The following is a 25678-nucleotide window of genomic DNA, read 5'->3' as shown; positions in this document are numbered from 1 at the left end:
AATTTTCTTTTGTAGGAAAATACCTACATGAATTAAGCTGCCTTATGTTGAATAACATTTTATTTCAGTAAATTATTTTGTGTTCTTCACTATGTTAAGGCCTGTTACAGATTCTCACTAATTCTTGCCAGAAACTTACCAGGCCAGGAAATATGTAGATGGGTGGAACAGGTATCACAGAATCCTCCATGTTTTAGAGTGATGTTGGGTGCCCTGCCCCAGAGGACTCTATGGCTTGTGGGTTAAAAACAGAACCCTGGTTGCTGGGCGGTGGTGGCGCACGCCTTTAATCCCAGCACTCTGGAGGCAGAGGCAGGCTGATCTCTGTGAGTTCCAGGCCAGCCTGGTCTACAAAGTGAGTTCCAGGAAAGGCACAAAGCTACACAGAGAAACCCTGTCTTGAAAAACAAACAAACAAACAAACAAAAACAAAAACAGAACCCTGTAGTCATGATGTCATGCATTCCATCAGAAGTGACAGTAGGGACCCAGAAACTCTTAGTGGCAGGGCTGGAGATTGAGCAAAGTGTCACAGATAGGGTTATCATTTAGCTGAGTCTTGAGAGATAATGACATATATATTATTAGTTAGATTGTTGTTACTATGTTTAAAATACTTGACAGAGACAACTTAATGGAGAATGGATTTGTTTTGGCTCATGATTTTAGGGGGTTCAATCCGTGACCCCTTGGCCCCATATACTTGAGCAAAACATCACAGTGGTGGGAGCCTGTGGAAGAAGAGAGCTGTGCACTTGACAAGCTGGAAGCAGAGAATCAAGAACATACAGGACAGGGCCAGTGTAAACTCCAGGGACACGCCCAAGGTCACATATTTCCTCCAGTTTGCCCTCACCGCCTGCTTCTCACCACCCCCAAATGCCATCATACTATGAATTCATCATCCATCAATTAAGACTGAGTCATCATAATCTAGTTGTCTCCTGAGCCTCCATCTCAGACATAACCAGAGGAGGGCTTCCCTAACCTTCTAGATGTTTCTCAATCCAATCAAATGAAAATGAAGACAGATCCTCAGAAGGTATTCACCAGGGGATGGAGGTGATGAATTTTACTTTATGGTTTTATTTATTATTAGCATGTGCATGATGGGGGATATGTACTACAGTGCATGTGAGGTCAGAGAATAACTTTGTGGAGTCAGTTCTCTCCTACCTTTACAAGGGATCCAGGGATAGAACTCAGGGTTCCAGGCTGTGCTGCAAGCACCTTTACAGGCTGAGCTAGTCCAGGTAGGGCTGCATTTTAATTAGAGGCTGAATGAGGCTGGCATGGTTACAGGGTGTAGTGGATGAGGGGTCAGAATGAAAAGAAAGGTTTGACTCAAATTAGGGAAGACCGCTTGTGTTGTGTCAATAGTCTGGACTCTGTGTTCTAAGTATCAGCGATGTTTGATCAGATGTGGGCCTTCCTAAACTTGAGAAAGATTTTTAGGAAGGGAGACCACGGCTCAGACTTCAGGCACTGACTTTGATCAAAGCTGAAGAGTAGAGGTGTGAAGCCTGCAGTCACTGAGGCCATTCACACCACCAAACACACCAAGGACAGATGGACACTGAGCTGGAAAAGGCAAACAAGGGCCAAAGCTGGGATCCAGGGAGTCAAGAAACTATTGGATGGCCTACACCACCAACATGAAGCCCCACCACGGGGCCTCAGGATCTCCTGTAACACTCTAACCACTTTTTAAAAAAGTTTCTATATGGAAGTAATGTCAAGCTTCTAGAACAGTTGCAAGCATATTCCAGAGGACTCCCCATGCCACACAGACTAGTACCATTTTGTCACCTTTGTTTTATCATTGACCTCATGAGTTGAAAGCAGATTGCAGACATCAAATTCCTTGCCACTTGCTACATCTGTGTGAAACTTTGAAGAGCTATCCTTTTAAAAAGTCCCTTACTTATTTTTATGTGTATGAGTGTTCTGCCTGCATGTATATATGTGTACCACTTGGGTGCTGGTGACCAAGGAGACCAGAAGCATCGGATTCCTTGGGGCTGGCATTGTGGACTGTGGTGAGCATCCATGTGGGCACTGGGAACTGAACCCAGGTCTTCTGCAAGAGCAACAGATGCTCTTAACCATGAGCCATCTCTCCAGCCCCTGAAGGACTGTCCTACATTCCTATAGACTTGTGACCTGAAGACTGTTGCCTTAAACTTGGAGTTTAAATCTATACCAGGTGTGGCCATGGGAGGGGTGAGAGGGTGGGACTTGAACTCAGAACTTTGTACCTTCTAAGTAATTGTTTTACCACCAAGCTATATACTAAGCCCTGCAATAAATACCAGGTTATTGTTTCAGCTTTGGTTTTTTAATCATTTTCTCCAAGAATAGCCTAAGTATGGTGGCTTCTAACTGGACAATTTGACTGTTTTGTTTGTTTGTTTTACTTTACATTGGTTCAGAATTATTCGCCCTCAGTAGAAAACTTACTTGAACCAGGCAGTGGTGGCGTACACCTTTAATCCCAGCACTCAGGGGGCAGAGGCAGGCGGATCTCTGTGAGTTCGAGGCCAGCCTAGTCTACAGAGCAAGATCCAAAACAAGCACCAAAACTACACAGAGAAACCCTGTCCCAAAAAACAAACAAAAAAAAACAAAACAAAACAAAACAAAAAACAGATTTGAAGAAAGCAGAGCTGGACCATAGCTCATGGATGTCTAAGAGGATATTCATTTGGGAATATTTGTTCTTTGAATGTATCTCTTAAGGGTTGAACAGGGAGAAGAGGGAAAAGAGAGAGAGATGGAGAACATCTATTAATAAAAATTATACCTTCTGCTCAAAAGTGCTTTATCTTCATTTTCATTGATCTGTACTTTGCAGTGTTTTATTTCCTTATTTTCATCAGTTTCCAGTGGATGGAGATGGTTGTTACATTAGGAACAGGGAGTATATTTAAACTACATGTCTGCAACTTTGGTTTTGGATTTTCATTGACAATATTATTTCCATTTGTTGTAAATATGGTAGTAATTAAGCAAGTTTTCTTTTTATGATTCCTTAAAAAAAACTGTGAACCAGGCTGTGTGAACCAGGCTGTGTGGACCAGGTTGTGTGGACCAGGCTGTGTGAATCAGGCTGTGTGGACCAGGCTATGTGGACCAGGCTATATGGACCAGGCTGTGTGAATCAGGTTGTGTGGACCAGACTGTGTGAACCAGGCTATGTAGGCCAGGCTATGAAAAGATTTAAGTTCAAATAATTTATTAGGGGATGGTCTGAGGTAACAAACAGCAAAAGGGACAGGAGGCAGGGGAATGGAGCTGCCACCGAAGAGATCGTGTGTGTGTGTGTGTGTGTGTGTGTGTGTGTGTGTGTGTGTGTATGTTTGGTGTGTCCTTGACTGTCTGACAGTCCCAGTTAGCATTCTGTGGACGAGAGCTCTGAGATGTTAGTTCATAAAGGCAGCCAGTGAAAGCTTTGTATGTAGTCAGTCCCCAGCTGGACCTCAGTCTCATGGAGAACCTTTGAACAGTATTGAATGTGTATCTCAGAGTTAATCCCCTGGTTTGCTGTTTAACTTCTTGGTATATGGTGTGAGAGCTGGGTCATCTGAGGGACGGTGGCGTCGGGACAATGCATGGTGAGGGTAGCCTTGAGACAGTCTCTGCACATTGGATGAGATTTGGCTAAGCTACGCTAACTAAGCAAAGATGATCCGAATGCAAAGGTGGCTGTGGATGGGAAGGGCTGAATTGGGTGGCTTGTGGTCCTGCCCTGTCCTCTTCCCACCCTGTGCTCTCGTGGGCTTGTTTGTGTATTTTTGTCTTTGAGACAAAGTCTCATTATATAGCCAAAATGGGCCTTGAATTCACATCCTCCTGCTTCTGACTCAAGGAGGTGTCGTTTTAAAGGTGAAAATCTTTGGATGAGGGAGTAACAGTGCTTACACAAGGTTCTGGCTTCAAGCCTCAGCACTGACAAGAGGAAGTTATGCAAAAAGATAAAATGAGATACTTGAAGGCTTCGGCGTTTCAACATTTGCTTAGCATGTTTAGAACTCTAGGTTCAGTCCCCAGTACTTCCAATGAAACAAAACAAAAACATACAAACCCGGCATTTATACAACTATTCAAAAAACAAACAAACAAACAAAACTATATCCAGACTATATAAGCCCACATCTGTAATCTCAGCATATGGGAAGTAGAGGCAAGAGAATTGTGAATCGGGGCTACCCTGGGCTAATACATGATGTGTTCTAGAACAGTGCAGAGAGCCTATCTCAAAAGGAAAAATAAGATTTTTTTTTTAAATATCGCAAGTAGTTTTTAAATGTAATCACACACATATAATCATATAATAAAACTTTTCAGGAAATAACCAGATAGTAGATAACTTAGGGTTTGCAGGCCATGTGATCTTATTACTTACTGTACCCAGAAGCAACTATAGGATTCATTGTTTTATGTCAATAAAACTTTATATATAAATGCATGTGGGAGGTGCATTTGGCCCATGATCAACTTTACAGACAGCCGATATAGGAAACTCATAATACTAGAATTAGCCAGGTGTGGTGGCACATAACTATTATCCTAGCACTGAGAATCGAGGTCATCCTCAGTTACATAGTGAGTTTGAGGGCAGCCTAGATTATATGAGACTATGAAAAAGCAATATTGAAAATGCAAATGATTACAGAGCATGTCAATATCCACAGGACAATAACAGTTGCATCTCACAGAACAAAAGCACCCTTCCCACTAGCTTAGGTGTTTTACGATTTACAAAGTTGAAAATGCACTTAGTTGATTTTATTATTGGCAGTCTCTGCCTTAGCAGATTTACCTCCTCCACTAAATCTAAACCAATCATAGAGCCCTTTTGGCCACTGGAACACATGCACAGGGAACTAGAAACTTTGGTTCCCCTGACATGCCCTTCAGCTGGACTAGGTGAGATACAGCATCAGCGTCTTTTCCATCTCCTGCAGCCAACACGGATCATTTTTGTGGTATCCTGAGGGCTGCATTTTTCACATTTTTGTGCCCTGCTATGGGCCTGTGTGTGACTTTCCTGTTTTAAGTGGCCCCTGGGTGTGACACTGAAGTGCTGTCTAGCATTCCTCTGCACAGGAGGGCTGAAATATGCCCTGTGGAGAAAGTCTACGTGCTTATCTATTGGGCATAATCTAGAGCACCATTGACTCTGAGCACAACGTTAATGAACCAGCAATGTGCTGAATCAGGTGATTTTAAATTGAAACACACATAAGGCAAGGCTAAGTATTCATCTGTCAGTAACTAGATCAAATGTGACTAGAGACTGGTGGAAACATAACCAATAGGTATTAACCAGAGAACGTAAAGCTGTGAGCACAAGAATTACTTGTTGCTCAAAGACAAAGAAAGGCAGAGATAACCCAGGACAACTTGAGACAGCACACTGGTCACCCTGGAGAACATTGCTGGGATGCCTTCTTCTCCCCTTATGGTGCCTGTCTCTTTCCTTGATATATAAGGCACTTGTTTCAGGATATCTGGGAGACTGAAAGGACATGGTGACAATGACCGAGGGGCCCATGAGATTTGAGGGATGCAGGGATGTAACTTCCTTAGGAAGTCTGCATTTTATTGATACAGGACAAAAGGAGCCCTGGATAACCAAGGAGAGAGCAGGCCATTAAATTCTAAAACCTGCATTTCCAACAGGGAAGTGGAATGCTGGGAAACAGCCAGTTTTAGTCTGTTTTCTGTTGCTAATAACATAGCATCACAGTCTGAGTAAATTACAAAGAAAAGAGGTTTATTTTGGCGCACAGTCCTGGTTCAGAGTCAAATAGCCTACATCTGGTAAAGACCTTCATGGCTAGCAAAGTAGCAAAGGCGGGGCAGTATATGGCCAGACAGGAGGCTGTGTATGTGTGCGAGTGTGCGAGTGTGTGTGTGTGTGTGTGTGTGTGTGTGTGTGTGTGTGGTGTGTGTGTGTGTGTGTGTGTGTGTGTGGTGTGTGTGTTGTTTTTGTTGTTGTGGCTGGAAGCCAGGGCCTCACACCTGCTCTCCCACTGACTAATTCCTTCAGTCTTTGTTCTAACTGTATGCCCACCAGGATTCAACCACAGGCGATCTCCTGAGCATAGTCAATTTTATCACCTCCCAAAGCCCACCTCTAAAGTTCACATATTCCTAACATACTTTCCCAAAGTGGGAATTAATATTCAATAACAGGAACCCTTGAGGGGGTTCACTCAACCTATCCAAGCTATAGCAAGGTCGTCTCTCGGGAGCGGGCTGGCAGAGATAGGTAGCAGCACTTCACAGACAGACACTGGCGAAGCCATTGAGGCAGCCTTGTCCAAGGCCAAGTGGCTGTGCAGACTGGGAGGAAGATGAGAGAGATGGGGGCTTGAAAACTCAGCAGAGGTGCAGACAGATTGGCATGCAGAGCAGAGAGAGGAAGAGCCAGCTCCCGCTCTGAGCCTTCAAGCCTGGGGTTGCCATTAACAGAAGAGAGAGTGAGGACTTCAGGGGAACGGAATGTGAAGTGGAAAATCGGCATCTGAAGCTAAATTTGAGAGGAAGAAACCAGAAGTGAATGCTTTTGGCTCCTTTTTGTGGACATATATTCCTGAGTCCAGAAAGGGAGGTGGGAGAGCAGAAAGAAAACGCACAAGCCCTGGGTGTTTTGTTTTGTCTCATTTTTGTTTGAACCAGGAAAAAGAAACAGTTGCAACCCAGAAATAATGTGTAAATCTGACTTCAGAATGAGTTGACTTCTGTCTGCTGTCTTTATCTAACTTGATGAAGTACTGAAGGGGGAGAAAATAATAATTTTAGAAACAGGAAACAGGAGGAAAACGTGTTTGTAGGGAAATACTTCTAAGTAATGGAATAAGGTCTAGCTGACAGTCTAGGGAGAAAGCTTTGGTTAAAATAGAAGCTTCTAGCACTGTAGGGGAATGCCATATTCCAAACAAGACAACATGCAGGTGTGATCTCCAAGGAGACAGGTAATATGGGGGCTTATATATAAAAGTCAGAATACCAGAAAGCAACCAGTTGGCCGTATTAAGGACTTTGCTTGTTGCCATGACAACATACCTGCTAAAAGCAGCTTAAGAATGGAAGGGCTTATCTTAGCTCACACTTTCAGAGTCCAGTGCCTCCTGTGGGGAAGCATGAAGGCTGGATCATGAGGTATCTAGTCATTTTCCATCTGTAGTCAGGAAGCAAAAAGAGGTAAACACTGGCATTCGGCTCACTTTCTCCTTTTATTCAGTCTGGGACCCAAGTCCATGGGATAGTGCCACCCACATTCAGGGTGTATCTTCTTTCCTCTGTTAAACCACTCTGGGCTGTCATAGACACATCCATGATGTGATTCTACGTCCCATCAAGTTGGCAGTCAAGCTTAACTACTATAACTATTGTCTCTAGTGCAAGAGGCATTAACTCTGAATTATCCAGACCTCTCCCTACATCGTTTCAGTGAAGACTGTGAAAGGGTTGGTTTGGCCCATCATTGAAGCTGATAGAAACTATCCTTCCTAGAGTAAGAGGGTGAGCAAAGCACTAGCTTACAACCTCTTCTTTTGCTTTGCTGAAGATTACTACAGCCACCCAAAGAGAATCAGACAGTGTTACCCACAGTTTATTATCTGCAGTAACTTGAAGCTAGGAGGAGACATTGTGGAAAGGCTGTGACCATTATCCTAGAGCCAAGACAGTGAATACAGCAGTTTGGTTGCAGACGCAAAGTAGAAGGGTTTTTCGAGTATAATGTGTTTTGTCTTCCAACATGAGGGTGCTTGGAGGGACATGGCAGCTGGTTTTGGATGTACTGGGGAGTAATCTGAGATGGTGGGCGCACGGTGGAGAGGCTATAGAAAGAGCCACAGACAAAGAAAAGAGCCCAGCAGCCAGGATGCTTTCAAGGACCCATCAGGAAGAAACTTGGATCCCCCTTGGCTCTCCAAGCCATGCTGCCTGCTTTCTCCAAATGTCGCAGAAGTATAAACTGGGCCACTCAGGTCTGAATTCTATACTTCTGCAAGCCAAGGTTGATGAAGGCTGAGGAGAAATGGTAGCAGGTAGGGGAAGGTGGGACTTTTCTGCTGTGAGCCCTGAGGTACTGTTGCCCACCACCCCTCTGTGCCCTAAGACCTGGGCTCTGCACACTGTTCCTTCCTTACCACTCTCCTCTCCATGGAGGGACAAGTCTATGGAACAGAAGGGTTGGGCCACTCTTGAGCTCATATTCCCCCTAAATCTTGGTCATGTTCCATAAGCCCAGTGTTCTGGAATCTCTGCCTGCAAGATCTGGCTCCTGCTGTTGCACAAGCTGTCTCCAGATTGTTCCACTCCTCCAGATTGTTCCACCCAAAGGTACGGCGTCTCCAGGCTACAAGACAGTCACGTCAGGGAGGATGGGCTGTCAGAGAGAAGAGAGGCATGATGCCCCTGTGGCAGCTTCAGAACTGCCCCATGTCCCCTCATTCAGTCATAAAGCACCACAGAGTATGGAATTCCACATAACTGGGCCTTCAAGGTCCTTGCAAAGGTATACCTGTCATGGAAGAATGCAATAGAACTTACTCAACAGTCTTGGGTTCATGACGGTTAAACATTTAGACATTAAAAGTATAGATGGACATCCATCTGTCCTCTTGCCCCAGCATCCCCCTGAGTAGCAGGAGAACCCAGGCTCTACCTCTGTTATCTACATTGACTGCCCATGCATGGGCCCATCTGATCCTATGTCATTTTCTTTTCTTCTTCCAGATGTCTGACTCCTTGACATAAAGCATCCTCCTCAGACAGGATGTGTCCTCTTGCTCAGACAGTCCATGATCGCACCTAAACCTGCTACCTCCCTCCACCCTAGGCTCCCCACTAGCTCCACCTACCCCATCTAACCTCCCTTTAAAAGAGGGGGAGGGACATACACCTGAACAGGAGGATAGGAATGGGGCTGACCATGAAGAGGGAAACACCACACTTCAAAGAGAGCCCGAGAGCTCAACAGATGTCCTGGCAGTTGCCACCTGTGCCAGACTGAGTAGTATATGATGAGATTCGTGTATTACCCTACAACTGTATACTTGCGTCTCTCAGTAATGGACATGAATGCCATTGACCAACCAAGAAACATGCCGAAAATCTGAGGCACCATCACTGATGTCACACACCACCTGTTTGGTGATGGCAGCAGACAGCGCTGAAAGCGTGGCGTGGGCTCCCATGACTCTGGTAGACACATTTTGTAGGCCTGCTTCTTTATGCATCTCCTTTGCTAATTTCCAGACTCTGACTGTAGGACAGGGTGGCCACATTGCCCTGACTGCATTAACTGATGTGGGAAGACCTAGCCTTCAAGTGGGTGGATGACATCATTCCCTGCATTTGGGTCCCAGGTTGTATAACAGTGGAAAGGAGCATTGCAGTAGCCATGCACGTATCCTTCTCTCTGCTTTTGACTGTGGATGTGATTGGCTACTTCAAGGTGCTGCTGCCTTGATTTCCTTGCAGTGATGGACTCTAACTTGGAATCATGAGCTAAAACAAACCCCGTATCCCCTGGGTTGCTTATGTTAAGGTATTTTATCCCAGCAACCGTGAACAAAACTAAGTAAATGTCCTTAAAGGATGCCTAAACACATACAGAGAACCTATGTGTGCCCTGTATTTCCGTATATGCACCAGCCGTTCTTCCATCTTAATTAAGCACTCATCACATGCTTTGGCCGTAGATTTTGCACTTTGAGGTGTGACTGCGAAATTACCACATTTCCCCCTTCTTCCCAATTAGAAAATGTATTGACTTTTGTTTAATTTGATAAGCTGCAAATCTTCACTTTTTCACTTAAAAGCAATGCTTCATGGCTTCTCTTTGGTCTATCCCAGTTGCCAGGATCACTTATGCTTTGAGACCAGTAAGTAAGAATTACTGGAATACACTTGCTGGTCTCCAAACCAAAGCAGCTACAGAATGACAGATGGGCAGGCGGTATACACAGGGGCGCTGGATACTGCAAGTCCCAGGTAGGAAGATATCCATCCACCATGCTGTGCAGAATGGTACACAATGTGGAATTTATAAACAATTTATTTCTGGAGTTTTCCATTTAGTATTTCAAACCAGAGCTGACCTTGAGTAACTGAAACATAGATGAGGGAGGAATAGAGTCCCATTTGTGTGTTAATTTGTGTGTTGTGTACATGCATGTGTATATGCACGTTTGTATGTGTTGATGCACATGGGTGTGCATGCATGTGGAGTTTAAGGTTGATGTTGAATTTCTCCATCAATCATATTCCACTTTATGTGTAGAGGCAGGATCTCTCGCTTGAGCTCAGAGCTCACTTATTCATCCAGTCTAGTTGGTGTGTTCCTGGTATCCTCTGTCTGTACCTCCCAATTCTCCTGGAATTGCAGATGGGCCACCATACCCACCTTGCATTTATGTGGGTGCCAGAGATCTAGGCTCCTGTCCTCACACTTGGGCAGCAAGCACTTTTCCCATGGCTAACCTCTCCAGCCTCTATGGTATTGCTTTCTTTTTTAAAAATGTATATAGATATTTTGCCTTTGTACCACATGTGTGCAGTTCCCATAGAAGATCGGATCCCCTGGAACTGGAGTTACAGGTGGTTGTAAGATGCCATGTGGGTGCTGGGAATCAAACCTAGATCCTCTGGAAGAGCAGCTGTTGCTCTTAACCTCTGAGCCGTCTCCCCAGCCCCTACAGTAATATTTTTTAATAAGTAGATAGGCTTCCCATTGTCTTCTGGTCTAACCTCTAAGAAAATGGAACTCACAAAGCCTAAGATAACAGACTAAACACATGAATTCCTTAAGGCATTCTAATGGCACCATTTAACTTGGTTAGGATAATAGCCAGAAGCTTTTTGTGTCCAACTGGTGACAAATAAATGATTTGTGGATAAAGCATGGTCTCAGTCTTCGGATCTAATTTCCGACATTTGCTATAGTTTACTACTTCAGTGTCTGAAGAGTCAAATTATGAAACCTCTTCAGAGACTTTGTGGCCTAGACTTGGTGAGTACAGTGCAATGGTGCGCTGGCTTTGGTTCTGCCTGCTCGCCAGAGCTCATTATTAAATTCTTGTGTCTTTTGCCAGTCTGTTGAAGTCATTTTGGAAGGTTGGAGTCAGCTATGGTAGCAGTATTTATACCATAAAACAAGCAAATGTTAAAACTTGGGGCTTTGAGTCCCCAGCAAGCCATTTGCTGAACATTTTTCAGCACTTTATTGATTTAAAGGGGAGAATAAATGTCTGAATGATAAATTTCTAGTTTTGTTAAATCCTCAATACACACAGTATAAAAAGAAGAAAGTGGATGGAGTGTTTAGGCTGGTGAAATCCAATTAGCAAGGAGGAGAAGACAGAGGATGAGGCATTAATCATGTGACTTTTTGTTGCTCTGCCAACATTAAAATGATTTTTAAAGAGAGAAGCCCCTTTCCCTTTAGGCCCATGGCACTATAGAACATCATGGTAGAAGAGCATCATAGAGATTAGCTGTTCACCTCCTGGCAGCCCAGAAGCAGAGAGAGAGGAGGGGGTGACCTAGAGAGAAGCTCTACCCTCCAATTAGGCTCCACCTCTTGATATTCCATTCAGCTGTGAATTGCATTAATGAGATTAGTGTCTTCATGATCTAATCGCCTTCCAATAGCACTACCAGCTAAATAACAAGCCTTTAAACCATGAGCATTTTGTCTAGGAAGATATTTATATTTGGACCAAACATAACTCAGTTCATGGTATTCAAGACCCTCTTTGCTCCCAGGTACTAAATTATGTATAGTATGTGGCAATAATATTCTTCTTTCCTTACTTCTGAGTGGTAGGAGTTATGTTTTGACTCAGGACTTTTTTATGAGGTGGGAGGATATAGTTAAGTAGGCTGGGCTGAACTTGGACTCTGCTTCCTCTAGCTTCAGTCTCCCAAATGCTGGGAAACATGTGGGCACCATTCCTAGTGATGCAGGACACTTTTATATATTAAACTCAGTCTGTTCATTACTTTTTATAAATAACAAAGCTGCTAGTAAATAAGATAAAAATATTAAAGAATAAAGAGTACTTTGTCCTTAAAATTATTCTCTTTAAATTTTAAATTAAATGAATTTCTGTGTGGAAAAATCCTCTCAACTTTCGATACTTCATATCCTACAGAAGAGCCAGTTTGATATGGATCATAGACCTATGCATGGAAGTAAAAACTATTAAGCATGTAAAACATAAGAAAGCTGGAGGTGCAGCCCAGTGACTGAACACTTAATGAGCAGGCATTAGGCCCTGGGTTCAATATCCAGCACTACAAAAAAAACAAAACAACAACAACAACAACAACAAAACAGAATAAAATATATTCTTCAATAGTTTAACAATTGGCATTAAAAAGAGGAAAATGATGCAAAAACTAAATAGAACTGAAGAGGGATTTTAAGCATGTTAACTGTACTGTATAAGAAAATGAGCCAATAATTCAGATGACCTAATGGAGATTGCTCTAGAAAATACTTTCTGTATGAAATGATTGGTATTGGATCATTCCAGTGAGAGTATTTGTGTTTATTAAACATGGAGGTAAAACTTCCTCAGGGGTCACAAAGACCAGATTAAAAGAGCAGGGCAAAAACACCTTCCAGTGTCCATAACTGCATCCTATGATCTAATTCTGAACCAAAAGAGAGCAGGGTGGTAGAGGAGAGGTAGAGAAGGGGGAGGGGAGATGCGGAAGAAAATGAAGATGAACGCATGCAGGTCTCCCTGCATTTGCAGTGATACAGAAGAGCAGGCATTGACCAGGTCTCTGATATAATCTTCATCAAAGGTGTCATTATCATACGCTATTCTTGTCAAGGGGCCTTTTTCTGTCCCAGAGGCTTCGTTAGTTTAGTCTAACATCTTTTCGCTACAGACCTGTTTTTAGAATAACATCCTCAACTTCATCCTGTTTCTGAGAAGCTATGGTTGCCTCAGTCTCCCATGGCTTCTCTGGCCAAAGAATATTAATCTATTGGACTGCTCAAGACTCAGGTGCACAATCCCTGCCCCTATCGTCCAGTGGCCTCTTACATCCATTCATGCTATGTTCTCCCCATGTTCCAGATCTCTGCTGGCCTCTTATATCCATTCATGCTACATTCGCCCTGTGCTCAGGATCTCTGCCAGACTTTTATATCCACTCATGCACATTCTCTTCATACTCCAGATCTCTGCTTCCCATGCACTGAGCTAAATCCAGCTTTCTAGTGTAAGTGCCTACTGTGTGCCTCTCCAGTTCCTAAGCAGAAGAGCCTACTCAACTGAGAGCCACTGGTTTGTTACTGGCCTGAGTCAGTGTCCATCCAGGCACACTCAGCAGAAGGGAGGTGGTAGGCAGATTCACTCAGGTGGCACATCAGATACAAGAGGCAGTTTATGGTCTCCTCCAGGTGTGCCCTAGTGTAAGGGTGGTCACACATAGCACAGAAGTGAGAGAAGCCAGCATGAGCTCTGGTGAACTGAAGAACTTGTGTCCTGTCTAAAACACATACTGGAATGAGGACAGTGTGTCAGAGATGTTCTACACCAACTCTAAAACAGGGCACAGAGTAAGAATGCTACTATGGTATACATACATAGGTCTCCCCACAAGGTCTGTGCCGTTAAAAATATATCATTTCCTGGGACGGTACGAGGGCTCAACAGGTAAAGTGCCTTTTGCCAAGCCTAATGACCCAACTTGGATCCCTAAAATTCATATAGTAAAAGGAGCTTACTCCTGCCGGTTGCGTGTCTCTGACTACTATGTGTGTGTACCATGTTTGTGAAGGAGCCCATGGAGGTCAGAAGAGGGCATCAGATCCCACCAGGGACCTGAGTCACAGGTGGATGTGAGCCACCATGTGGCTGCTGGGAATCAAGCCCAGGTCCTCTGCAAGAACTGTAAGCCCTCTTGACCAGTGAGCCACCTCTCTAGCCCATTTCTCTTGTAAATGAAAAGTCTTCATGATCTCAAAACCATGTAGGAGCTGGGTATGATGATGTACACTTGTAATCTCATTGCTTAAGAGGCTGGAGCAGGAAAATTGAGAGTTCAATGCCAACCAGGGCTATAGTGGGAGAGCCTGTCTTAAAACAAAACAAAAGATACAGCTTTTCTTAAAACAAACAAACAAACAAACAAAAAACCGAGTTTGAAAGCTGGGCGATGGCAGCACATGCCTTTAATCCCAGTACTCGGGAGGCAGAGGCAGGTGGCTCTCTGAGTTGGAGGCCAGCCTGGTCTATAGAGTTCCAGGACAGCCGAGGCTATATAGAGAAACCCTGTCTCAAAAAAGAAAAAAAAAGGAAAAAGAAAAAAGAAAGAAAAAAGAAGAACTTGTTTAACTGCTGAGTGAAAGATAAGACACTGAAAACTGTTTTTGAATTCACATAACTTGAATTGTTGAGCCAGAATCTGGAATAACGTTTTCCTGTCCAGCTTGAAAAATCCCTGGCACTATGAAGGCAGTTATGGAAATGCTCAGAGACCTTTCCAGGACACAGACAGGGGCTCCCCTGCTCTCAAAGACAAAAGCCAGGGAGATAGGCCCACCACAGCAGGAGCTGTTTAAAGGGCCAGGTGGGTGGGGGGCGGGAGCACCTCGGTCAGGTTTGGACTTACCCTAACTGGTCCCCTGGGCTGAGTTATTTGGCAGTAAAATAATTATAATAATGAGATCTTGTTTACTAAGATAAACTGAGTTATTATGCTTCACTCAGCTACTAAAAGAAAGGTATGGAGTAGAAATTTTTGTTTATGATTAGATCTGGGGGTAAGAACTCAGGGCTTGCAAAGGTATGTGTTTTCTTTCTTTTCTTTCTTTCTTTCTTCCTTCCTTTCTATATGCCTCCCTTCCTTCTTTCCTTCCTTTCTCTCTGTCTTTCTTTTGGATTTATTTATTTTATTTTATATGTAAGAGTGTTTTGCTCACATGTATGTCTGATGTCTGTATCATGTGTGTCCTGGAACTAGATTCAGAGACGGTTGTAATCTGCTGTGTGCGTGTTGGGAATCAAAGCCAGGTCCTCGGCAAGAACAAGTGTTCTTAACCACTGGACCATCTCTCTAGCCCCTGAATTTTTTGTTTTAGTCTTGACTGTGAGTGATAGATTCCCAACTGTTGCATCTGCTGTTCTTTGGTGGGGTTTGCACTCATGGCCTAAAGCAAATAAATAGCAGAGGAGAAAGGATTAGGGTGAGGTTGAGCAAAGCATTACAAAATTTAAGTCAGACGAGAGAGACAAATCTGGAAGATCTATTGTACAACATGATGACTGTAATTAATAATAATGTATTTTTTTTTCTGGGAATGGTGGTACGTGCCTCTAATCCCAGCACTCAGGAGGTTTGTGAGTTCAAGACCAGCCTGATCTATATAGCAGGTTCTATATCACAGGGCTACATAGTGAGATCTTGTCTTGGGAAATAAAGATTGAGCTTTGCTGAGACTTTTAAGTGTTGTCCCAAATAAACAAGCACAAGCTGACAGACATGCCAGTTGGCATGAGTTAGCTACTCATTGTGTTTACAGATTTAAAAAACATTATATTGTATACCATAAATGTCCTTTTATTTTTTTCAAATAGAGAGGATGCAGTTTGAATAAATTAAGAGGAAGGGGGAAAGAGAGGCATGGAAGGGAAAAGCCTGCCTCTCAATAGCTCAGATGCCACACAGCAGCATTTCTGTCAGCAACAGACCAAGCATAGGGCTGTAGTGCCCTGGGTTATGTCACCATGTGATTCAGTAGTCATCTTAGTTTGTGTTTGGACCATGTATGATGTTCACACAGAACATATCCCATATTGTCCTTAAACAATACATGACTGTAGGCTCCAGGCCTTCAGCCTTCGCAGATCTGCCCCCCAGCAAGGGAGCATAAAGATGGAGGCATATTTGACTGAATAGGCCCATTAATCAGCCAGCCATACACCAGAACCTCTGCCTTTGTCTCTGCATTTGACTTCACAGAGGCCGGCCTGTGGCCATGTCCAGGCAGAAGTGGTGGCCTCAGTGCCTGCCCAGGTGACTGCTAGGACTTGGAGCACTCTTGTTCAGCAGGCTGCCAGGACAGCTGGCACCCAGCCAGAGGACATGGATGTCATTTGCACTTTCAAGAGCAGACCTCCAGTACCTCAGAAGTCCCTCATGGAACCACCTGGAAAGCCACAGAGGCCAACTGTAGAGGGCCAGCCTGGGGTCTCTGGGAGACTGAGGAGCACCTGCTTCTTGCCTTTGTCCTTTATCTCCACTGTTGCTCCATTTACATCCTTTCAGAGATTGATGGAAAGGCCTGGCTACTCCAAACTGCTGCAGTGGCTTTTTGCTAGTTTTTGGTGGTTGTCTGGAAAGAGAGAACACTAGACAGACGGGTCTCATTTGTCAAGAATCTGATGACTTACCCTTCACAGAAACCAGGCAAGGTCTTCAGCAGTCCAAATCTGGAGGAACTTTATTGTGTCTCAAGCTATGGTACAGTTTTGCTTTGTTGTCCAGCTGTAACTGGGTAGTTTGGGGAATCCCACTGCTGGATGATACCTGCAGGAAGAATGGAGAACTGGAAGGTGGGGAAATGTGACTCCAGTCACCTCGATATTGTGCTATGGATGTTGAGACAAGGTATTGAAAAAATCGAGGGTTGGGAAGAAAACCATTGCATTGAATGAACTAAAACTTTCAGGCACCAAAAACCATATACACATCTATGCTTCAACTGTGGTACTGTCCCCAACTCCCATTATGTGGCATGTACCTGCTATGGCACTTGTCAAGATGTTTTGCCTTGTACAAGCATTACAAATAAGAAAGAACATCACCTTCATCCTTTAAAGAAATAGAACAATCTGCCAGCCCCACAGAATCCAGCTGGATGTTTAATCAGGACTGCCTGAGGTACAGGTGTATTCGGGTATCAGCAGCTAATTAAACCAGCAGCAGACTTCAGGGGTTCTGACGACTTCATTGCCAAAAGAAAAATTCCTTGTGTGCTTTAGTTCATCAGCAAAGGTTTGTATATGGAAAACCCTGGAGCCGAACAAAGAAACTGTTCTGGATGAGGAATGAAGTCTTGGCGCTCTCTTAGCAATTCCTGAATTGCCAGGCTATGCGGACTCTCCTGCCAGGAAAACGTCCAGAAGAAAAAAGATGACAGGCCTTAGGTTTGTTTAAAGTGTACACTTTGTTAAAGTGCCTGTGTCTCTGGGTCTCAACAGTTAATCGGCTGCTACCGAAGGTTCTCATCCTGCTCCAGTTCTGAACACAGCGCTGTGTTTTCCCTCTGGACTGATGCCAGTCTATGGACGTGGCTAATAAGGATGGACTTCAAAAACCTTGGAGCAAGGCTCCCACTTAGACGCTGAGCCGGGAATCTGAACCTCTGGAGTCAGCGGGATTGCCGTGAAGCTTGCCACCTCTCCAGGAGGGTTTTGGAACACTGGCCTTCATCCCAGCAGGGTCACACATGGAACAGAATTCGGGAGAGACTTAAAGTGACCAAGACATGTAGCAACACCTCAATTAGAGGAGGTTTTGGAAGGAAGGCTGGGTATGGCAGAGACTGTTTTTCCTAGATGAGATTACATGTGAGTCCAAACAAGCAGCTCACTGTGGGTGTGAATAGAGAGGCAGTTTGGGGCCAAAGGAGTCTCTGCAAAGATTCTTGCTTCCACACTTGTGCTTTGCTCCATGATAAACTTCACTTTTCCCCGTACTAGACCATCACTAACACCAGCCTCCACATTCAGTGTCTGAGGTTGGCTCTGTCACCCCGGCTTTGGTACCTCCCCACCTCATGCCTGCAGCCCAACCACTTTTAATATTCCTCAATGATTCAAGTGATGTTTCACTTCCTACTTCCTGTGTTGTTCATGTCTGCAGTGTGCTCTGGCCTGTGCATGTTATAGCAAGTAGGGATGCTGGTATACAGTTGAGAGGGAGGGGGAGGAAAGAGGGACAGGAGAGAACATCTCGTTTTCTGTTTAAACCTGTACAGTTTCACTGGATAAGTAAAGCTTTGGGGGACTTCCTTTGCCACCTCAGTGCACACCTGTCTCAGCCGGGTCTCTTGCACCAGGTGTGTGTACCCATTTAACTTAGAAGCGAAGGTGGCAGACTTTGTAGGGTATGTGTGGCTATTACTGGTTTCTATGCTGTGTTCTAAGAGGGGAAATTCCAAGCAAGATAGTCTTAGTGATGATTCAGGACCATGTTGTTATCCTGCCTTTAAATTTTCCTCTGTGTTCCAAAATGAGCCCAACCCCCAAGCCCCTGGATGATCAGAGCTGTTTACATGCATCCTTTTACACAAATGAGCTCTGTAAACAGTGACTCTCTGGGCTGCACCCAATCCCACTGGCTTCTAAGGGGGGAAAACAGAGGGATTTCTCCCTAGTGCCCTTCTGCTGACCTTGCTTGCCGGGAGGAGAACTAACTGAGGGAATGCTGACCTCACCCCCTAACAGCAGGATTTCCTGGGACATAGAGAACTCCATTCTTCTGTGATCTGCCATATGAAATCTATAAACTTTCAGAGCAGATTATGGGGACAACTAATATTGGTTCCTTTTGGACTTCAGCATGGGGTCAAGCAAACACACAAAGCCATCATTATGCTCCCTGGAGTCCTAAGGACCTTCTACGTCAGCTGCTGGCAGAGGGGGTGGGGCAGCGAGGTGGGGCACAGTCTAGGAAGAGTGCTGGCTGCGGCAGGAAATCGGGCTGAAAGGAGATGTAAGGGCTTTGGTGGGAAATAAATGGCACAATGTTGTTGACGGAAAAAGATCTTGGCAGGACTGTTGTTGTGAGTGTTCTGTGGCTTAGAAAGGAATTTCCTACAGGCTGGACTAACCATTGAAAATGTCTCTACCTTCAGGAGTCCCGGGCGTGCAGTAGAGCCGCGCTGGGGGAAATGTCAGCTTGGACCATGGGCGCCCGCAGTCTGGACAAGCGAGGAAGTTTCTTTAAGGTAAAAGGAAGCCGGATTTGGGATCTATTCTCTGCTTCCTCTGCGTGGCTGCCTGGGGAGCTGCAGGCACCCGAAACTGCAGACTGGAAGCCTGCTGGCTGAGCCAGCTGGGGCCGGGGGAGCTTGCCTGAGAGCAGGGTTGGTGTTTACTGCCGGCTGGGGCTTTTGTGATTTACACTTCCTCACTGGCTATGGCTGGGGTAGAGATGCCATGGTAGAACCCAGGAGGGACTCTGTACCGGTGAGCTGTCCCGGCTTTTTCAGCTGGGCAATTTTAGGATGAAAGCTGGACTTTGCTTTCCAAAAAATTAATGGTGTAAGACCAGTGTATTTGCCTGACTGAGTCATTAAAAGTGCAGAAGAAAAGGAAAACCAAACCAAAACACCAACGATTCCTGGACCTCACCATAGGCTGATTAAATATTATTCCCGGTGTGGTTTTGCAAACACTGAAAGTTTCCTATGGTGGGGCAAGGGTAAGACAAGATTCAAACCATGCAACTTTTCTGTATCATGTGGGCATTGCTGGGGCTAAAGTAACTTTCTGGCTTAATGAGGGAAGATTTTAAAAGAGTATTTATATATACGTGTGTGTGTGTGTGTGTGTGTGTGTGTGTGTGTGTGTGTGTGTGTGTGCGTGTGTGTAGAGAGAGAGTTTATATATTTAAGATTAGATCATCATTTCTAATGTTTACTTGCAAATTAGTTTCCCTTTTGTGGCCTTTTGACTTGTTTACTTACACCATCAAATAAATGCAAATTTATTTTGCGAAATACTGAATCATGGTCCCCTCCCTGAAAAAAGTAGAATAAAGAAGATTAAATGTGCACACTTGAAATGTATTACAGTCAGGTGTTCCAAACAATGGCCCTTGTCCCCGGAGGAGGAACACCAAAGACACTTTATCGCTTTATTACTGAGGGGAAAAGTGCTTAGGTTTAGTCATTCTAAAGCCCTCGAGTGTTAATAAAGAGGTATTTGCTCTTATCTGTGTTCCCGGTTTCCAAAGAGATTGTGACTGATAACGTGTCAAAGGTTGATTGGAGAAAAGTCCCACTGAAGTCTTGTTGTTAGAGCAAAGCTGTTTATTGCCGAAATGAGGGCACCATCAAGATGATAGTGCTGGTGTCTGGAAGAGGGACCACAGGACAGTGTATTTGTAGGGTTTGAATGTCAAGTCCCAAGTCCTTTAAGCCGTTTTCAAGACAGAATGCAATCAGATTTTAGCAAAGCTTGGTAGGTAGCATCCCAGAATTGGTGGACAGAGGTTCTTGAGGGGAATCTTGTTAAGTCAATCATTGAAAAGCAAGCTGTTCTCCCAAGTGAGCAAACTGTTGGGATTTCCTGCAGCAAATAGAAAAGCTATTTATTGGTTTATTGACTTGACTCTATGGGCAAGAAGATCCTAGAAGAATTAAATTATATATTGGCACCTTCGTTCTCAGTCCAGGTAGTTAAGCTATGTCTGCATAAGTTGTTTCAATCCTCAACTGGTTTCCTCAGCTTTAATCAGACCCACATGGGACAGATGGGAGGGCTGAGCTAAACCCCCGAACCCTAGATTGTATCTTACACTGAGATATGCTTGCAGAGGCACCATCTCTCAAGCCCTGCTTTATCCCAAAGCATTGCCTAAATTAGCCTAAATATTGGCTAGTCCTTAATTACACCTTGGGATGTACAGGGAGCCCTGTGGAATCATAGCTTACATAGTAGTTAGACTTCAAAGTCAAGGCAAAACAAGGAAATCAAGTGTGGTCAAAACTGCGTTTGAAAATTTCTGAGGAAAATGTCCTGTTGAACCCAATGAACTGTCCGTCTTAAAGTTGGCTTTGGTTGATTGTTTGTTTGTTTTCAGCCCTGGGAAAGTGGTTGTTTTCATTTTTAATTTTCAGTGGAGAAGCAGGCACAGCAATTGGCTGGTAATACTGTCTGATGTTATGTGAAGGAATCAACCAGGGAAGAGATGAAAGCTAGCTAAGCTCACTGGAAGTCCTGTTTCTTTACCTCTCCTGGGTCAGACGCTTTGGAAAATTCTGGCAAAGATATCTGAACCATTTATTATTATCTATATTTTTGACACAGCTTAAATTATATACTTTCTTTAAGTTAGATGTTCATGTAAATGACAGTCACTTTTATGTAGTTTTTTTCCCCTTTCCTCATGTTGATGTACACTGTTGGCCTGTGTTCTTCACCAGCCTTATTCATGGATTTATCTGCATGGATAAAGTAACGCCCTTTGAACATTTATTAATAACAAGCTGGAATCCAGTGGCCCATATGATATGCCCCCCATGGGCTCTTCCGTTATGCTTCATGTTTTATTCAAAGCCATGTCTTTTAAGCACATATGATTCCACCAAGCTCTGAGCCAGGCCAGCTGGGGAAAAACCAAAAGCCATTCCTGACTTCATGGAATGTTTAGTCTGGTAGCAAAGAAATATAACTACCAAAATCAGCACATCGTCAGACAGCGTATTATCAGTCATGAAAAAGGCAGTCCCTGGGATGAGAAGTAAATGAGAATAGGCAGCCTACCATGAGGTTCCAGAGAAATCACTATTAAGGAAGTGAATGTTCACTTGACAGCTGAGATTGGAAGGTAGGAGTGGACCTAAATTTCAGAATGGCGCTTACACAGTGGTAAAGCACTTCTCCATAGACATCGTAAAGGATGACGATTCTTGGTCCTTAGCTGAATTCCACATTAGGCTTATCATCCTTCATGGTTATTAATGTTCTGTGGTTTTTGTGCAGAGCTCAATCATTGACAGACACTAAGCAACCTCTTCTTCATCACAACTCTAAATACTCAGCATGTGCTCTCAATCAGAGCTGCTAACTACCAGTGTCAAGCTTTGATTTGTGGTTTCTCATGTCCTGGCTTGGGAAGCAACTTAGGTTAGAGAACACAAGGCACATGGAAAAGGCCCAGGTGGTCTGACCATCCTGGAATAACTGTGGATGCCCTAGGTCATTGTTCCTGTAGGGTCACATCCTGGAAGCCACGTAAATCCTATGCTGGACACACATGTTTTCCAGTTGTTCACAGCACCGTGATTAATTTTCCTTAGCCACCTGTGACAAATACTATCTTCCTGCTCTATAAGGTCACTGTGAAAACATGAGGAGATGGAGAGACATGGAGCCCTAGACAGAGTAAACAGATATCTATAGTTAGGTAACAGATCTGTACACCAACTATAACCAGATTTGAAGGGTGAATTGGATGAATGAGTTTACATAAGATGAAAGAGTTATATAAGAAAGTCTTCCAGGCTGGAGACATTCCAGCTGGACCTGACTTAGGACCATGGATGCTCAGTCATCATGACCCCTTCTTTTCCTGGACCTTTTCCTCTGAGCTGCCCCTACCCAATTCAGGGACCCAGTACTGACAGATCTTTTACAAGTCTCCCAAGTCCATACTTCTTCCACTACATCTACCACCTCATTCTTTCATGAGTAGCTGTCATGGATGATGCTCACCATCCAGCTACACTACTACCAAACACGACTGGTTGATCTAAGTTCCTGCTTCAGATCAAATCAGCAGGTTTTACCTTCACATTCTAGGACTCTCGGGTTGTATCTGCCTTTTCCTCAACTCTCTATCTCCAGTTCTGCTGCAGCAGCTTGTGTCTAAGGCCAAACCTTTGACTGCCAGTCTCTAAGGTTTGCCCTCGTACCCACTGCCCCTCACCCTCTGCCTCTGAGCTATCCTTTCAGGCTGAGTGAGTGGGGTTCTGCCTTCACTTTTATCCGAAGATAAAATCGAAGTAAAAATGTTGTGTGTGTGAGGGGTGGGTGTGTGTGAGTATGTGAAGGGGCTGGGTTGGGAGAGCTTGGGAGATGGTTTGGTTGATAAAGCACTTGCTTCACACGCATTTGTTCAATCCCCAAAACCAGATAAAAAGCTGAGTGCAGTGTCACCCACTTGTAATTCCAGAGATGGCAAGATGGGAGGCACAGACAGGTAGGACCCTGGAGTTCATGGCCAGATAACTTATCCTATTTGAAAAAGTTTCAGGCCAGTGAAAGATCCTGCCTCGAAACAAAAAAAGGGGAAGGTACCTAAGGATCAACATCCAAGGCAGACTGTCTCCTGACCTACAAGTTCACATATACATGTACACAAACCTGGATGTGCACATGTAGAAATGGTATGAAGAAAGGCATAGCTGTGGTCCCAATATAGTTCCAGGGTTTCAACTTCAATCCACAACTTCAGTTCCATCAGAAGAAGTTTTTCCTGTTCTTTTGTCATTGTGACTCAGCCCCTCAGAGGAAGTTCTTGACTCACATAGCAGAGGATGATGCCAGGTGACCAGCACACACCACCCACGTATATAAGAATGCTTTTGAGCTTCCTTGGCTGGCCCACCCTCGCCAGCCTGGACTTGTGTGTTGAGTTTCCCCATACTAAGTGGGACTTTCTCACCTGCCTGAGCCTAAGGGACAAGGTGAAAGTTGATCTTAATTAACCAGGAAGGAAATGTGTTTGGATCACAGAGACCCTGCTCAACTTTGCCTTTCAAGTGCTTGGGCCTTTCGGGCATCCCTGAACCATCACAAGCCAGCTGAGAATCCCTGGAAGTGTGGCACATTGGTAGACTTGCCTAGCACGCTTAAGACTCTGAGTTCCATCCTCATCCTCAGCTGGCTTCATTCAAGGGCCCTAATCACTGCGGGGACTCCATTTCAGAGACCCTTCAGTGTGCTTGGTTTGCACAGGTTAGACAAGGTGATGAGCTCTGCTTATATGTTAGGAATGTAAACCCTGCAGTTTCCTGTCAGAGAAACCACACAGGGGAGCACTCCAGCATGGTAAAGGATGGGGATGCTTTGGCTGAAATCTGATTGATTCTCTTCATCTCAACTGAGTCTGATTGACTGGCAATCTTTCCTGGACACCTGAGATGGTGGTATTCAATCTTCAGGAATCCCGACTATAGAGCAAACCCTTAGTCATCCAGAACTGGATCAACCTCACTGCAGCTTGGACCTCAGTGGCTCCTCCTGCATTTGAGTTCTCAGAATTGCCTTTGTATAGCAGTTCATTTCTCCACATGCACAACCAAAGACGATTCACTGTTGCATAATAGTGGAAAGTGGAAAGTGGAATAGTGGATACAACAGAGGAATTAAAATGACAGATAGAACCCCAAATCCCATTTTAACCAAAATTTGATTGAGCAGATCCTTTTGTGGATATGTGGACTATTAAAAGCCATAGAGAAGAATGTCACTGTCTCTTCAACCTCCTTGCATGTCCCCCTAGAATGTGAATAGATGGCATCATATGGTCTGCACCAAACATACCAAAATACCCTGTGGTAGAAACAATGGTGATTAGAAATTTAGTCAGAGCAACAATTTACTTGTGATACTGCAAAGCTTTGTATTTGGCTTCTGCTTTCCATAATTTTTTTTTTCACAGACAGCGGCTGATAGAATATCATTGTCCCATGGAAACATGCAAACTACAGATGTAATTTAAGGTTTTCTGGAGCCACATGAAAAATGTTTGGTTTTGTTGTGTTTTTGTTTAATTAAAAAAAAAACACAAGTAAAGTTAATCACAAAAGGCAACTTTATTTGGTGCTGTGTATCTATAATATCTCATGAAAATAAAAATTATTAAGAATTTTTTCATTTTTGTACTCTATTCTTTCATTGGCAGTAGTTTATTTTACCAGATACAGCATGCCATTCTGAATTATGTGCCAAAATACGTTTTAAGAACCCACTTTGTGTTTGATATGCAAGCATGTCTCAGTTTGTATCAGCTACATCTTGAGTGCTCAGCAGCCATATATGGCTAGTGGCTGCCACACTGGACAGTGAAGACTTAACGTTTGTCTGGCCTAAATATCTCCTTTCACAGGTGGGGAAACAGCCTATAGCTAGAAATTGTAGAGCATGGGGGTCAGCCTGGCCTGACTCTGCCCTGAGGTATATAACCATCCTGGTAAGAGAAAAAGCAGCCTAAGGGAGACAGGTAGGCCCTTCCCTTCAGCTATTAAACTGTTGAGACAATGGACCCCAAGAAATTGGTGCTACCCAAGGAGTCTTGTGCTGGGAGAAAGACAAGGATGAAGCCACCTGGGGAAAATTCACACAGTGCCGACTAGATCTGAGACAGTAAAGTTTCAGAGATGGGGACAACCACACCTTGACCATGATGGTGTAGTCGTACAAACCACTTACCTTCTGCTTAAGCATAAACCTCAAGTTAGGTCATACATGGACACTGGACTCCTTTATTTTTTCTTCTTCCCCGTGTTCTTGGCCACAGTGAACAGATCTTGCTTTGTTTTCTCTTTAGTTATCCTTTTGAAACCAGTGGCTAAGCCCAGCTCGGTAGGGTCTCCAGGACTCAAGCTTTGACCCCAATGCCTCTGGGACCCTGGTACTTCCACCCCACATGGTTCAGGCAGTCTGACCGGATTTTCAGTTTTTCTGGATTGCCCACCCCAGAAATTCCATATGGAGCAGTCACAGGGACAGTGGCCTTCTCTGAAGATGACACTTTTTAGGTGTGCAAATGGGCGTCTCACCAGTGGTTCCAAAGCCTTTAGGTCCCAGGTTAGCCCCCAGGAGATGCCTCTCCCGCAATGCCAGAACTTAGGAGATAGCAGGTGCCACGTTTGCTGTGGGCATGAGTGTACAGGTGG

At 44.2% G+C, this 25678-nt stretch overlaps 1 protein-coding gene across 3 annotated transcripts in view; it reads left to right on the top strand.

Moving 5' to 3' along the window:
- Rin2 (Ras and Rab interactor 2) overlaps nucleotides 1-25678 on the top strand; it is a 211251-nt gene that overhangs the window by 95089 nt on the left and 90484 nt on the right. The window contains exons 1-2 of one of the 3 annotated variants that reach the window (XM_036185195.1): nucleotides 18699-18762; nucleotides 18905-18997. Coding sequence is in view for 2 of the 3 variants with exons in the window: in XM_036185194.1 (XP_036041087.1) it covers nucleotides 18941-18997 (57 nt within the window). In the remaining variant the exon portion in view is untranslated. Of the gene's footprint in view, nucleotides 1-18698; nucleotides 18763-18904; nucleotides 18998-25678 lie in introns of those variants that run through there. The other 2 variants (XM_036185193.1, XM_036185194.1) reach the window with 2 other exon arrangements.

The sequence above is a fragment of the Onychomys torridus genome, chromosome 4 (assembly GCF_903995425.1).
Source record: "Onychomys torridus chromosome 4, mOncTor1.1, whole genome shotgun sequence".
NCBI classification, from domain to species: domain Eukaryota; kingdom Metazoa; phylum Chordata; class Mammalia; order Rodentia; family Cricetidae; genus Onychomys; species Onychomys torridus.
This window is presented reverse-complemented; position numbering and strand designations above follow the sequence as displayed.